General features: G+C 38.9%; 1 protein-coding gene across 1 annotated transcript in view; it reads left to right on the top strand.

Moving 5' to 3' along the window:
- The window catches only part of LOC113665385 (scavenger receptor cysteine-rich type 1 protein M160-like), a 58,786-nt gene that overhangs the window by 23,519 nt on the left and 21,369 nt on the right, over nucleotides 1-13,898 (top strand). The window contains exons 10-14 of the mRNA XM_089208644.1: nucleotides 1,052-1,366; nucleotides 1,706-2,017; nucleotides 3,568-3,882; nucleotides 8,126-8,437; nucleotides 13,402-13,716. Coding sequence (XP_089064770.1) covers nucleotides 1,052-1,366; nucleotides 1,706-2,017; nucleotides 3,568-3,882; nucleotides 8,126-8,437; nucleotides 13,402-13,716 — 1,569 coding nt within the window. The remainder of the gene's footprint in view (nucleotides 1-1,051; nucleotides 1,367-1,705; nucleotides 2,018-3,567; nucleotides 3,883-8,125; nucleotides 8,438-13,401; nucleotides 13,717-13,898) is intronic.

Here is a 13,898-nt window from a genome sequence, read left to right as displayed (position 1 = left end):
CCCAGAAATATCAACTCCTTACCAACCGAGCGCGAGCGCCGTACTGGGGAATATTTGCCTGAGGTCGTGGTAGGCACAGATCGAGCACAGGGTGATCCGTACAAAAACGACTAACATTATTCAGCACAGACCGAACGAGCGAAGTCAATGACTAGTGAGAGATATGGCACTCGGACAAACTTGTTTATTTTAATTTACCGGCTGTCGAGATTATTTTCGTAGAAATGGTCCGTATGGCAAAATTCCCGACCTAGTAAGAAACCATCAGAGCGCTTGGATTTACCTTAAGACTACCTTGCCATAGAATAACAAGATTTGATAATCGACCTCCATGTTGAAGAATCACTTATCTCAAGTACTAAACTACTGTTTCATCCTACAAAACAGGCTGTTAATAATTATTCTGTAAAGTCCATCAAAGAATAGCAACAGAGAGCATCAGTAAATCTTTTCAAAAGATTTGATCTTCTCAATATGTTGATAAAATGTTCCTCCTTAAATGAAGGGCGAAGCTGCTTAACAGATAATAATGATAATTATAATTGCAACAATGATATAGGAATATTGATAATGATGACGACATGTTTAACTTCGTAGATGAACGGTGTAAAAAATATCACTGGGTGATACTGTTCATTCTTGCCATTTGCAGTGGCTGTAAACGTTATGCTTAAACAACCGATCATTCTTCTTGGAACAATCATACTCTTTTTTTGTATCAATTCTGATCTTTAATTCCTTTCGTTTTTCCATACGACTTCAGAAATTTGTCGAGACAGTTTCGAGAAGAAAAAAAACGACTTAGGTTTTTGGACTAGTGTTTTTACTGGTGGAGTTTTCTCCGTGATGTTTTCGGCCGGATTAAGATTAGAGTTTAAGTGAAACCTTAGGTAAGGAGTTTTAAGGAGTCCGCTTAAGCGATACAGCCATTGCCGTATCTTCTTTAATGTAAGATTCGCCGACCAATTCACTCCAATATGTAGAATCACACAATTAATTTAGGTTTATTGACTCTACGGTAACCAGATAACTTGTTATTCCACAATGACAGCTGTCCGTGTTGTGAATTCTTACAATTCGTCACGTTCTGGTCGTGTTGATGTGCAGCACAAAGGTGTATGGGGAACCATTTGTGGCGTGTCTTGGGACTTGCAAGACGCTAATGTCGTTTGTCGCCAGCTTGGATTCGAAGGAGCTTTAGCAGCATCTCGTAACGCAGGATCTGGACCAAGAACAGGTCCGGTATGGTTGCATGAAGTAAGATGTGTGGGAAATGAGTCATCGATATCAGAATGCGTGCACATTGGATGGGGAGATCACGATTGTTGGCATAATTACAACGCTGGTGTAGAGTGCCGACCCACAAGTATGACAATGATATATCTACAATTTGTCAAAGTTAAAAAAACCCACTCTTTTCCCATTGCTCGAATGCTATTTCGAAAGGATGTCGTTGAACCACATTCTATCGCACTGAAACTGGATTAACTCATGGTTATGTGTTAAAACCAATTTAGTCCGATTAGAAAAAACATTGAGAGGTTCTCTTCCACATTGATGAAAATGTTCCGTCGACTATACCAGCTCCATATTAGCTGGTTAAATATAAGGGCGATAAACTATAAAAAAAAAACTATAGTCTTTGGACCACAAATTTTTAAATACAGTCCTTGAAATGGGTTAACTTATCTCTCTTTAATCACAGTTCGTTTGGTGAGCCACACCAAGTCATCGTCTTCTGGTCGTGTTGAAGTGTTTTACAATGGTACATGGGGAACCATTTGTGACGACTCTTGGGACTTACAAGACGCTGATGTAGTTTGTCGCCAGCTTGCATTCGAAGGAGCTTTATCAGCTCCAAGACGTGCAGCCTTTGGACAAGGAACGGGCCAGATATGGCTGGATGACGTTAATTGTGTAGGAAATGAGACACTGTTAGCGCAATGCCGTCACAGAGGATGGGGAGATCACAACTGTGGACATTATGAAGACGCTGGTGTCGTGTGCCGACCTGCAGGTATGGTGACGACCCACACACATAAATATAACCCTTAACAAGGCACTGTAAATTCAGGGCGTAGCTCTTTAGTGTTAGTAATGAAGTTAATGATAATGACAGATACGTCAATGATTTGAAACCGGGAATTGATATAACTACACCATCACATTAGAGATGGAGGAAAAAAAAAACACGCAGACAACTGAAAAAATTAAACAAAATATTTTATCATCATGGAAAAGACTTCATTTCTCAGAAGAGATAAGTAAACTAACCATTATTTTTGTGTTTGGTTATCCACGTTTACCCAGAATTATCACCTCCTTACCAACCGTGCGCGAGCGCCGTACTGGGGAATATTTGCCTGAGGTCGTGGCAGGTACGGATCGAGCACAAGGTGATCCGTACAAAAACGACTAACATTATTCAGCACGGACCGAACGAGCGAAGTCGATAACTAGTTAGAGATATGGCACTCGGACAAAACTTATTTATTTTAATTTACCGGCTTTCGAGATTATTTTCGTAGAAACGGTCCGTATGGCAAAATTCCCGACCTAGTAAGAAACCATCAGAGCGCTTGGATTTACCTTAAGACTACCTTGCCATAGAATAACAAGATTTGATAATCGACCTCCATGTTGAAGAATCACTTATCTCAAGTACTAAACTACTGTTTCATCCTACAAAACAGGCTGTTAATAATTATTCTGTAAAGTCCCTCAAAGAATAGCAAGAGGGTCTCAATGGGGTGATGGCTTTTACGGCTCTCGGTTAAAATTTTGGCCAATTTCCGGCTAACGGTTAACACCTTTCCATTGTTTCCACCAGACATTTTTTACGGTTAACTTTTTTTAGGACTAACGGTTAAAATTTGTCAATTTTTACGTCTAATGGCTAAATATTTTGGCCGTTTTACGGCTAATGGTCAACCCCATTGAGACCCTCTAGCAACAGAGAGCATCAGTAAACCTTATTAAAAGATTTGATCTTCTCAATATGTTAATAAAATGTTCCTCCTTATTATTATCATTTAAAAGATAATAATGATAATTATAATCGCAACAATGAAATAGTAATATTGATAATGATGACAATATATTTAACTTCGTAAATGAACAGTGTGTAAAGAATATCACTGGTTGATACTGTTCATTCTTGCCGTTTGCGGTTGCTGTAAACATGCTTACACTACCGATCATTGTTTTTCGAACAATCACAATCTTTTTTGTATTAATTCTGATCTTTAATTCCTTTCGTTTTTCCATACGACTTCAGAAATTCGTCAAGACGGTTTCAAGAAGAAAAAAAGCGACTTAGGTTTTTTGAATAGAGTGTTTTTATTGGTGATGTTTTCTCCGTCATGTTTTCGGCCAGATTTAGATCAAAGTTTAAGTGAAACCTTGGCTAAGGAATTTTGAGAGGTCCGTTTAAGTGATATGGCCATTGGCGTATCTACTTTGATGTAATATTCGCCGACCAATTCACTCCAATATGTAGAATCACACAATTAATTTAGGTTTATCGACTCCACGGTAACCAGATAACTTGTTATTCCACAATGACAGCTGTCCGTGTTGTGAATTCTTACAATTTGTCACGTTCTGGCCGTGTTGAAGTGCAGCACAAAGGTGTATGGGGAACCATTTGTGGCGTGTCTTGGGACTTGCAAGACGCTAATGTCGTTTGTCGCCAGCTTGGATTCGAAGGAGCTTTAGCGGCATCTCGTAACGCAGGATCTGGACCAAGAACAGGTCCGGTATGGTTGGATGAAGTAAGATGTGTGGGAAATGAGTCATCGATATCAGAATGCGTGCACATTGGATGGGGAGATCACGACTGTTGGCATAATTATGACGCTGGTGTAGTGTGCCGACCCACAAGTAAGGCATTGATATATCTACAAAGTAGATAGGTCAAAATGAAAAAAGACCTATTTTCGTTATTATGTTCTATGAAGTTGTTTAACCAAATCACATTTTAGAGAAGTAGGGCTAACCTTGCATTAGTGGTTCTAAAAAGGTTTTCTTCCGTCATCTTTACTTAAAGGGATCCAGCAAAATTTTAAGGTTCCCTTTCATTTTTATGAAAAATTTCAGTCGACTGTACCCACTCCATATTAGCTGGTTAAATATGAAGGTATAAACCTATAAACATATTTTGATGACCTATGGTCATTTTTTAACCATATATTGATCCATGGAAACGTTGGAAAGTTATGCTTATGACCTATGGTCAATTTTTGTAACTCTATATTGATCCACAAGCAACGTTGGAAAGTCATTTTCATTTCTAAGCCCTTCAAATTTATCAGCACACACGTGAAGAAAAGGTGGACAATCGAAAGGTGCTTTGGACACGCACTGTTGTGTGTGATGCCAGCTAATTACAATTCTTCATATATACAATTAGTGCTCTCATCGTTTCCTAAGAGTTTCAACAAAGGTCAAAGCTTCCCCTCTCGAGGAAAATACAATCCGTAGGCTATCTGTTGCCGGTCTTGAGCAATAAATAAGAAAAATGCTGACTTTCACGCGCGTTTATATCGGCTAATCGACACAGCACAAACATTACAGATTTGCAAGTAGGATCGCTTTAATCATGGTAATCCTTAAGGTACGTGCAATGGGGGAGTATGTAAAAGATAAATACATTTTGCGAGAGGGCGACCTCAGAAGTTCGATGCCATAAAGAAAGTATATCCCGCAAGCTTTAAAGATAAAACTGGCGAGGTCCGCGAAAAAGTCGATTGCATTGGCGTTGAGGTGATATTTAGCAGTTATTTGCCTAAGGCTCAGTGAAAGTGTTGAATATTCGTCTCGGGAAGTATTCAACAATGGTCACTGAGCCTGAGGCGAATACTTGTTTTAGCATAATTGCTCAGGTGCTTTCGAATTCTGTTGTAAATGAAGAAAAAATTTCGCATGTTTTGTTATAATTTTGTTGATCACTCGTATCAAGATAAACAGACAGTTTTAACAAGTTTATTTTATTCAATCAGCAAAAAATTCACATCCTACTTTTGAAAAGTGTTCCGTCAAACTCGGTAACATCTTTTGTGCTCTTCCAAATTGAGTTTTCTTCTTTCGCGTTTATTACTTCCTCGGAAACATTGAAAAAACGCGGGACAGCCATTTTTGAATTAAGCACCCCTGCTAAGATTACCCCATGAGAAATAATTATAGCAAGATATGATGCAATCCTCGACCAATCAGAGCGCGCGCATCTCGATAATCATCGAGTAGATATACTAAATTTCAATAGCACTCTTCTCTCGAGATGTTTAAAGCAACACGAAACGCAGTCGAAGGTTCTTACTTCAGTCGAGTGAGAAAATGAGACAGATAGATTAAAATTTACAGCACCTCATAGCCAATGATGCGAGGAAAATATGAAATCAAGGAGGCCACAAGTGGCTTTGAAGATTCCTACAACTGGCCAACGCACCCTGGAATAAATAAATATTTGCAAAGGAAAACTTCTCTCCCCCAGAATTCGTCCTTAAAACATGTTATTCTTCAAAAGAAAAACTGCGTTGCAGCAGGCATCTGAAGCTCTCCTTCATGCTTTCGAACTTGCACCACCAAACGAAAAATTTGAGGTATAAATGTTACAATAGACGCATCGGTAAGGCCCTCGAGATCAAGGCACAATTAATCCCACACGGACCGACCTAGACCGATAAATAACTTATTCAGTTTGTCTGCTGGTTTCTTTCTTCTTTCACTTTGCTGCAGATGGCGTGGAAAAAAAATTCCAGACCGTAGTCCTTATTGTAAAAAGCTGAACCAGTTTCGAGCATACTATAGAATATACCTAATGGGTAAATATTTACTCCGAAACAGCACTAAATATGTATCCTCGATATGACAAGAATCTAAGACCTCTGGCGGTTGCAACATCCCAGGTGTGAAGCGATTGTGTGAAACTCGACGGGAATGGCTGCCATTGGCCCGTTGTAAGTCGCGAGTCGTGACGAAGCCCTTTTAACGTCGGTTATCGTTTTGATGGGATCAATGTTTTTCAGACGGGAACATTGTGGTTTTTCGGGATTAAGGGTCAAAATTATCCGAAATTTTGGGATCATGGATCATAAGATATGGAAGAAAATTGGGATCATTATGTAACTCAAAAACCTCGCTACGACCCTATAAGATGCGTCAGGGGAAAAATGGTAAGATTTTCACTCCAAAACAAAATTAACTGAAAATCCTGGACATGAGTAGAATCTTGGACACTTCGAAGGTTGCAACATCCAGGGACTGAATCGATTGTATGAGACTCTATGGGAATGGCTGTCATCGGCCGTTGTAATGTAAACCCTTTAACATCGGTTATCGTTTTCATGTTTTCAATTTCTCACATAACGGTCTGGATAACTTTAATAAAGCTTAACAAAGCAGTCTTCTTCAGATCCTCCACTAGTTTTTAGAAATTAATGAGCCATGAATCTAGCGAATTCAGAAGCTATTAAATTTCATTACGTAAATTTTTAAACTATGAAATTGTTTCGGCAGCGCGATCGAAACGGTTCTCTTTCTGCACTCATTACCTTAAATTAGTAAAAATTTATTCCTTAAGAATAACAGGATATTTCTTCTTTCGATAATTCATTGAAATATCAAGTTTTATAAATTTGTTGGAACTTAGCTTCACGGAATTAGTAAGAAATCGCGCCTGAATTTAGCTTACCATCGGTCAATTTGTATTGGAGTTTTAATCTCTTCAAAAACCACACGGCCTGATGCAAATTGAAAATAGAGCAATAAATTTCGAAATTCAAGCGTTCTCAACTGCATTTCATCTTTCAAAAAATCCAAGCCTTTTATTCTCCAAGATAAACTAGAACAAGAGTTGGAAAGCTACCAAAAAATTGTGAATGAAAACTACAAGTAATGAAGGCAGTTTAAGGACTGCTCAAAAGATATTATCAGAAATTTGTGTGAATCTAGAGATTCAGATGAAGATGACCATTTTAAGGACTGCTCAAAAGATATTATCAGGAATTTGTGTGAATCTAGAGATTCAGATGAAGAAGACCAATTAACATACATAAGATACATCACACAAGATACACAACGAACTTACAGGTAAAACAAGTTGATAGCTTGTGAATTTGTCGATACGTATCTCGTTATTTGTTGTTGTGATTACATGTTAATCATTTTTTTTTTGGGGGGGGGGTTGTCCAATCAACCCAAATTCGCCTAAAGTAGATCAATTTGCGGTTAGGTCATCTCATGATCCTGGAAATCTAAATAAACCGTCTTTCTTGAGGTAGAAATGTATTAGTTCGTATTCAAGACACTTAAAAATATTCCTGCTTCGAGGTGGCTTTGAAAATGTTAGAGGATATGTTATTATCCCTCGTGGTGAATAACTATATATTTTTTATCGTTTTTCTCATGATACAGAGTCAGGAAATCAAAAGCAAATGACCTTGCCATTTAGACTGCTAAATTGATATTCTTCGTCAGGCGACGAGGTCGTAAGTTTTAGGTGTCGCTATATGTAGCACCTGTGTTTGTTGTCATTGCTGCATTTTTTGGTGCGCTGTAATCGGCGCTTTTCGAGCCTCGTTGTTATTCTGACTGTCAGCTGATGTTCCCTAAAAGGTACTCTTTGTTGTAGATCAGCAGTTAAATACCCGCGAATTTAGGAAAGTAAAGATATGTTATATTTGAAATCACTATTGCTGAGTAAAAGATAACCTGAGAGGAAATTTGCTTAAATGGACGATTGCAAGATATCCTCGTTCATTCGAACCTTCTGATTAAATTTGTAGATTCTTGGAAATTTATATCCTCAGGCTTGTAGAGAACACCTCAAACGTAGCGCTTTTACAGCTCACGACTCAGCCCAAACATTTCGTCACCTCATCACACTAGACAACAAAGCAATGTCCCCAAAAGAGCCGTGAGAACCGCAAACCATCAAACTTCACACATCAAATATTCTTACAGAACCACTTCTGTGAGAAGGAGTTCTGTGAGAACTTTTGACTTTTGTTCTTAAAATGGCTGCACCCCAACGGGAAAAGTTCCCACGTTTCATCCTCTCTTAAAACATAAAAAATCGTAAATACAGTCCGTGAAATGTGAAAATCTTTTCTCGCTTTAATCACAGTTCGTTTGGTGAGCCACACCAAGTCACTGTCTTTTGGTCGTGTTGAAGTGTTTTACAATGATACATGGGGAACCATTTGTGACGACTATTGGGACTTACAGGACGCTCATGTAGTCTGTCGGCAGCTTGGATACGAAGGAGCTATATCGGCACCTGCATATGCAGCATTTGGACAAGGAACAGGTCCAATATGGCTGGATGACGTTAACTGTGTAGGAAATGAGACACTGTTAGCGCAGTGCCGCCACAGAGGATGGGGAATTGAAAACTGTGGGCATAGTGAAGACGCTGGAGCAGTGTGCCGACCCGCAGGTATGGTGACGACCCACACAAATAGTAAACCTTAAGTAACTGAGGCCGTTTAACATTAGAAACGTCGTCTATTCCATTATTTCAGGATGATAATCATAAAACCCTTTGAAAGCAACAATACGAATTAAAGAACGTGGCTTTCTCAGTTTGGTGGTTGAAATCAAGCCAATAAAAATGCCGGTCACTATTGTACAAAAGGCGTAATTTGCCAAGTTGCCCCAAAAAACTTTTCAACTACTGTTGAAGGTATTCTGTTGAGATCATAGTACATATCGATCAAATTAAACTTAAAAGCGAAACCACAACAAGGTTCGATCATCATTCAAATATTACCAGCCGTTTTAACCGACGCACGACTACTGCATGAGTGAAGCAAAGCCGCTAAATTATTCCGGTCCTTATCCAATTGGTTTGACATTATTTTATGTTAATATTCGCAGCAAATTTAAAGAACCAGTTTTATGCACAAACTTAACTCAAACGGCTTCTTTGGGAGCCAAGACACATCCTGAAGCAATGACCTCGCGTGTCGTTGTGCCCGGCGTTTCATAGCAACCATCGTGTTTTTCGTATTAAGGCGAAATTAAATGTTTCTCAAGACATGTTATAAACAAAACGAGTCAAGGGATTTCGGGGCGAACTCACAAAATATGGTAAGGGGCGAACTTGCAATGGGACGAAACCTGCATAACCATTAGTGTTGTTGTTGTTGATGATGTTTTTTATTCACTAATACTCAAAAATTATGAAGATATTCGACCTTGAAGTTAAAGAATCACTTTCCTCAAGTACTAGGCCACCCTTTCATTTTACAATATACGCTGAATTATTTTTTTCAATGAAAGTACCTCAAAGAATAGCAACAGAAAGCATCAGTGGATCTTATCAGAAGATCTTGCCACCTCAACGTGATAGCAAAATGTTCCTCCTTCAAATGAAGGGCGAAGATGCATAATAGGAAATAATAACAATAACAATAATGATGAAGATGATTTTTATATCCATTAACAGTATGGTGTAGGATTTTGTATGATATACGTGAACTTGTCTGGTACATTGTAGTTTTCCACCTTTCAGAAAACTCTTAACAGGTACTTTTATGGTTATTAATCCTCAGAGAATCAACGAGCGCTTTTCATTCAACTAATTTATTCTTATTTCCTCGTCACCATATTCCCACCGATAACGTAGCTCCATTTCTGCGTATAAACACACACACAACCCACATTCCTCCAATCCCTCGGACGAAGGTCTAACGCTGGAAACGTCAGCTTTTAAACTCTTTACGGTGGCCAATTTACTTTATCAATTCAGTTCAAAATACTAAATTACTTGTCTATCCCTTTCGAGCCATTCCACTCCTATAACAACAGGAAAGCTTTTAATAAAGGTGACTCAATAAGGTATGAGAGGTTCATGTTGTTGGCAATCCTTGTATCATTGCAGTGGTTTTCAAAGCTGTTTTAAAACATATTAACTAGGTAACTTGGTGCCAGCACGGTTGCTCCTAGATTTGAACATCTGGACTGTGTGTCTAAGTCATAGCGGAGTTCTGGTCGTTTACGTAAGTAGGTGAGATCTTTTCCTACCCTTTTTTCCCCTCACAAGTGTAACATCATGTTATTGGCTTTTTAGTTCGTTTGAGGTTACTTTCTGTGGTTTTCGAAGTGTCAAGTGGGCTGACAGACCGACGCGACTCTTGCTGTTTTCGTGGTTAGCTTTAGACCTTTGCTCTGATTTAAATATGAAATTATTGATAAGCTCCCTATACATCTCTCGAAGCTTAGGCTGCTCCTCAATAATTTGCCAATTGCTCAATAAAATCTTTTTAAGGCTGGTCACTGATGAGTTATATTGTGTAACAAAAGGCAATTTAGTTAGTAGGACTTTGTTTTTCGCCTAGAGTGTTGTTTTCCTGTTAGTGAAATCAACCTCTGTGAGAATACTTTCAACCAGATTATTTGGATAGCCCCTTTCACGCAATCTCGACTTGGAGTGTCTGATTTTCTTTTCAAATATAATTTTTGACGAATTAGTTCTTAGATCTCTCTTAGGGCTTCTCCTTCGATAAATCATTTTTTCGCGCCTGAAGCGCGACAGAAAGTGAACGAAAAGTTTCATAGGTTTGAAATGTACGTATATAGGTTCGTAAATCGTTCGCCTTTAAGAATCGCAGTATTGAGAAAGATGATATCTTCTTCAAGTATGTCAGTCGTGAATTTAAGGAGGATACCTGTTGGCTACAATAATGAAGAGGCCTATTTCTAAACGGAAGGCACATCGTCCATGTTCATGTATCTCTCCCACACGAGTGGTTCGATGGAGCTTGCGCTAGTTAGTTCGTTTTCTATCTTAGACGTTATTATGTTGGTAGAAACAATAGCCATTTTTGTGCCCAAAGTGGTGCTTTGTGTTTGAAGATATATATAGTTTATCCCACTGAGTTCAAATGAATTCTCCTTCGGTATGAGTCTAGGTATTTCTCTAAACTAGTTTGTTGGCATTGAGGTTCTCCCAAGTACAAGGCTTTCAATTCCTTCCTCTTGCAAAATATTCGTGCACAGGCTGGTTACATCCATAGAGACTAAAACTGCACTTTGTGCGACTTAAGTGCTTTCTATGCATTGATAGATTTGTTTGTCATTGTATCTTTCAAATACCGCTTCTGTGTTTTCGCTATCGGCTGAAGAGTGTAGTCTACAAAAGATATTTCTGTCGCCTGGTTGATATGATACGAGTTTTTGTTTACAGGTCTTATCCCCCCACCCCTACCCGTTAAACGTACCAAAGGAAAATACCGTATTTATAGTTCTGTCTTTTAGGATTTGGAGCGATTTTCCTCCATTCCGTCTTTCAAGATTTGGGGTAATTTTCCGCCGTTCCGTATTTCAGGATTTGGGGTAATTTTCCGCCGTTTCAGGATTTGGGGTAAAATTTTTGTTCCGTTCCGTTTGGGCAAGCTGAATGAGTCGATCTCTGAAGTTTATACCGCTGAGTGAAATCTTGCCAGGTACAGTTCCAGATTGCAGATGTGCGTCTCCACTTCTTTCGATAATTAATGCAGTAGAATTTATCGAAGCACCCGAGTTGATGTTATAAAGGCAGCGCGACCTGAATCATCTCTTTGTTTTTATCTTGGACCCCATTATCAGCTTTCACTTTTTGCAATGTGAAGCTCTGATTGTACTTTCCAAGCCACACTTAGAGAAAAAAGACGAAAGTGAGCCCTCTTGTTGTGGCAAGTACTTGAATCAACTTGAAATCGTAACTTCATGGTTGATTTCTCTCTCGAAATCTTTCCAATACTAGGAAATAAACCATTTCTGTTTCTCCTTAAACTTAAGCATATTTAGTGAAGTTGCCATTTAAATTCTGGCTGTTCTCAAAGCACAGTAACCAAAGAAATAAAAAAGAGTTGCTAATCATTCCAATTGCTAATAGCATTAGATGAAAAGGATGAACTTCCAACAGTCTACAAGAGCTCACATTCGTTTTTACGGTGGGTCATCTTTTTGGTCTCTAAGATCGACTATTTTCAGGTTCGGTCCGTGATTCAGTCTGTTTCCAGTTTTTCAATGTCTAGGGGGGAAGAAAGTTATAGCAATACTGATCTGCTCGTCGTCCAGAGGACTGGGCACACCGGAAGTAACTATTGCGTTGGTCCCAGTTCCCGCTTTCACAAACAGCAAAATGGCGTTAAAGAGAAACATAATGCTAACAACGTACTTTTTGACTCATGAGTCACCGCTTCAAGTGTGGAATTAAGTAAAATAATTCATTATTTTTATCACAGCAAGTACGTAACTCAAAATAAGAAGACATCATGCTTTATCAACAAGAAATATGTAATTTAGACTGGTTTTTTGTTTCTTTTTCGAAAAGCATACTTTAAAAAAAGTAGCGTGATTTTCAAAGACGAGCATAATTTGGAGCATAATTTAAAAAATCGAGCAATGCTAATAGCGTAATAGGCTACTTTTACTGGCACAAACTATTAGGGTTTGACGCACTTGTCCTAAAAGGCTGTGTAAAAGTGAAACATCCCCGATTGGCTGCGCTTCACTGCATTTCCGGAATTGAGTGAATAACCAATCAGACGATTTTATTTAAAGTCCGGAGGCTCTGCATTCCAACAAAAACAGACGCACGCTCCATAGCTCCCAAATGACAATCCGTGAGTGTGGCTGCCGTTAATCAAATCGAAAATGCCTATTCCATTATCCGCTAGAAATGCGGGAGACATATCATATTCCGAAAAAACTTGGCAGCTTCCTAGGTAGTACGATGGAAATTAAAATTTTCACCTGTGACAGTTTGCAATGACTTTTTTCTACAAGAGCGAAATGAAGTTTGGCTTGTTATTGACCAACGGAGAACAGGTGTGGGAAAGTGTGATTTCTATTGTCCCAAACCCCCTCTCCTTCTTTTGACCATCGCTCACACCCTCAAAACAATTATTTTTTTTCTCCCCCGCACTTCCGCTTCTGTGAAAATCAAAGAAGGCAGCTATAATTTCACCCCAAAAAAAGCTGAGAGCACGCTTGCTTAAGTCACGCCAGTTCTGCAAGCAACATCAGTGCCCCAAGCCAACCTTAAGTAAAGACGCTGGCAGAAACAACCTTCCGACGATCTGAACGAAGCTGTTCAGGTCACATGTCAAGTTATCGGACCAAATTATTGTATACAGGAATCTAGGAGAGTCGAAAGCTCAGAGTTTTATTTTCCATGGTGTAGAATCAAACATTCACAAAGTTCACGTAGATTAGGAAAAATCCGACAACATAAATTTAAAAGTGTATTAATATCATCTTTATTATTATTGTTAGTATTATTGCCATGATTATCATTGTCTATTAAATGTATTCGCCCTATTACTGTTCTTCGAACAACCATAGTCTGACTTACGTTATTTGGATCTTTAATTCTATGGTTCTACCGGTTTACTTTTATTTCGTCGATAACAGCTGTCCGTGTTATGAATTCTTACAATTCGTCACGTTCTGGTCGTGTCGAAGTGCAGCACAAAGGTGTATGGGGAACCATTTGTGGCAATTCTTGGGACTTTCAAGACGCTAATGTCGTTTGTCGCCAGCTTGGATTCGAAGAAGCTTTAGCAACATTTCGCAACGCAGGATCTGGACCAAGAACAGGTCCGGTATGGTTGAATGAAGTAAGATGTGTGGGAAATGAGTCATCGATATCAGAATGCGTGCACATTGGATGGGGAGATCACGACTGTTGGCATAATTATGACGCTGGTATAGTGTGCCGACCCACAAGTAAGGCGATGATATATCTACAAAGTAGATTTGTCAAATTTAAAAAACCCATTCTTTTCTCATGACACGAATGCTACTTCAAAGAGATGTCGTTGAACCACATTCTATCGCAGTGAAACTGGGATCTCTTGGTAATGGGGTAAAAACGATTAAGTCAAATCAGAAAAAACCTTGAGAGGTTC

The sequence above is a fragment of the Pocillopora damicornis genome, chromosome 6 (assembly GCF_964200805.1).
Source record: "Pocillopora damicornis chromosome 6, jaPocDami1.2, whole genome shotgun sequence".
In the NCBI taxonomy this organism is placed as follows: domain Eukaryota; kingdom Metazoa; phylum Cnidaria; class Anthozoa; order Scleractinia; family Pocilloporidae; genus Pocillopora; species Pocillopora damicornis.
The sequence above is the reverse complement of the archived record's forward strand: the minus strand, read 5'-3'. Positions and strand labels throughout refer to the sequence as shown.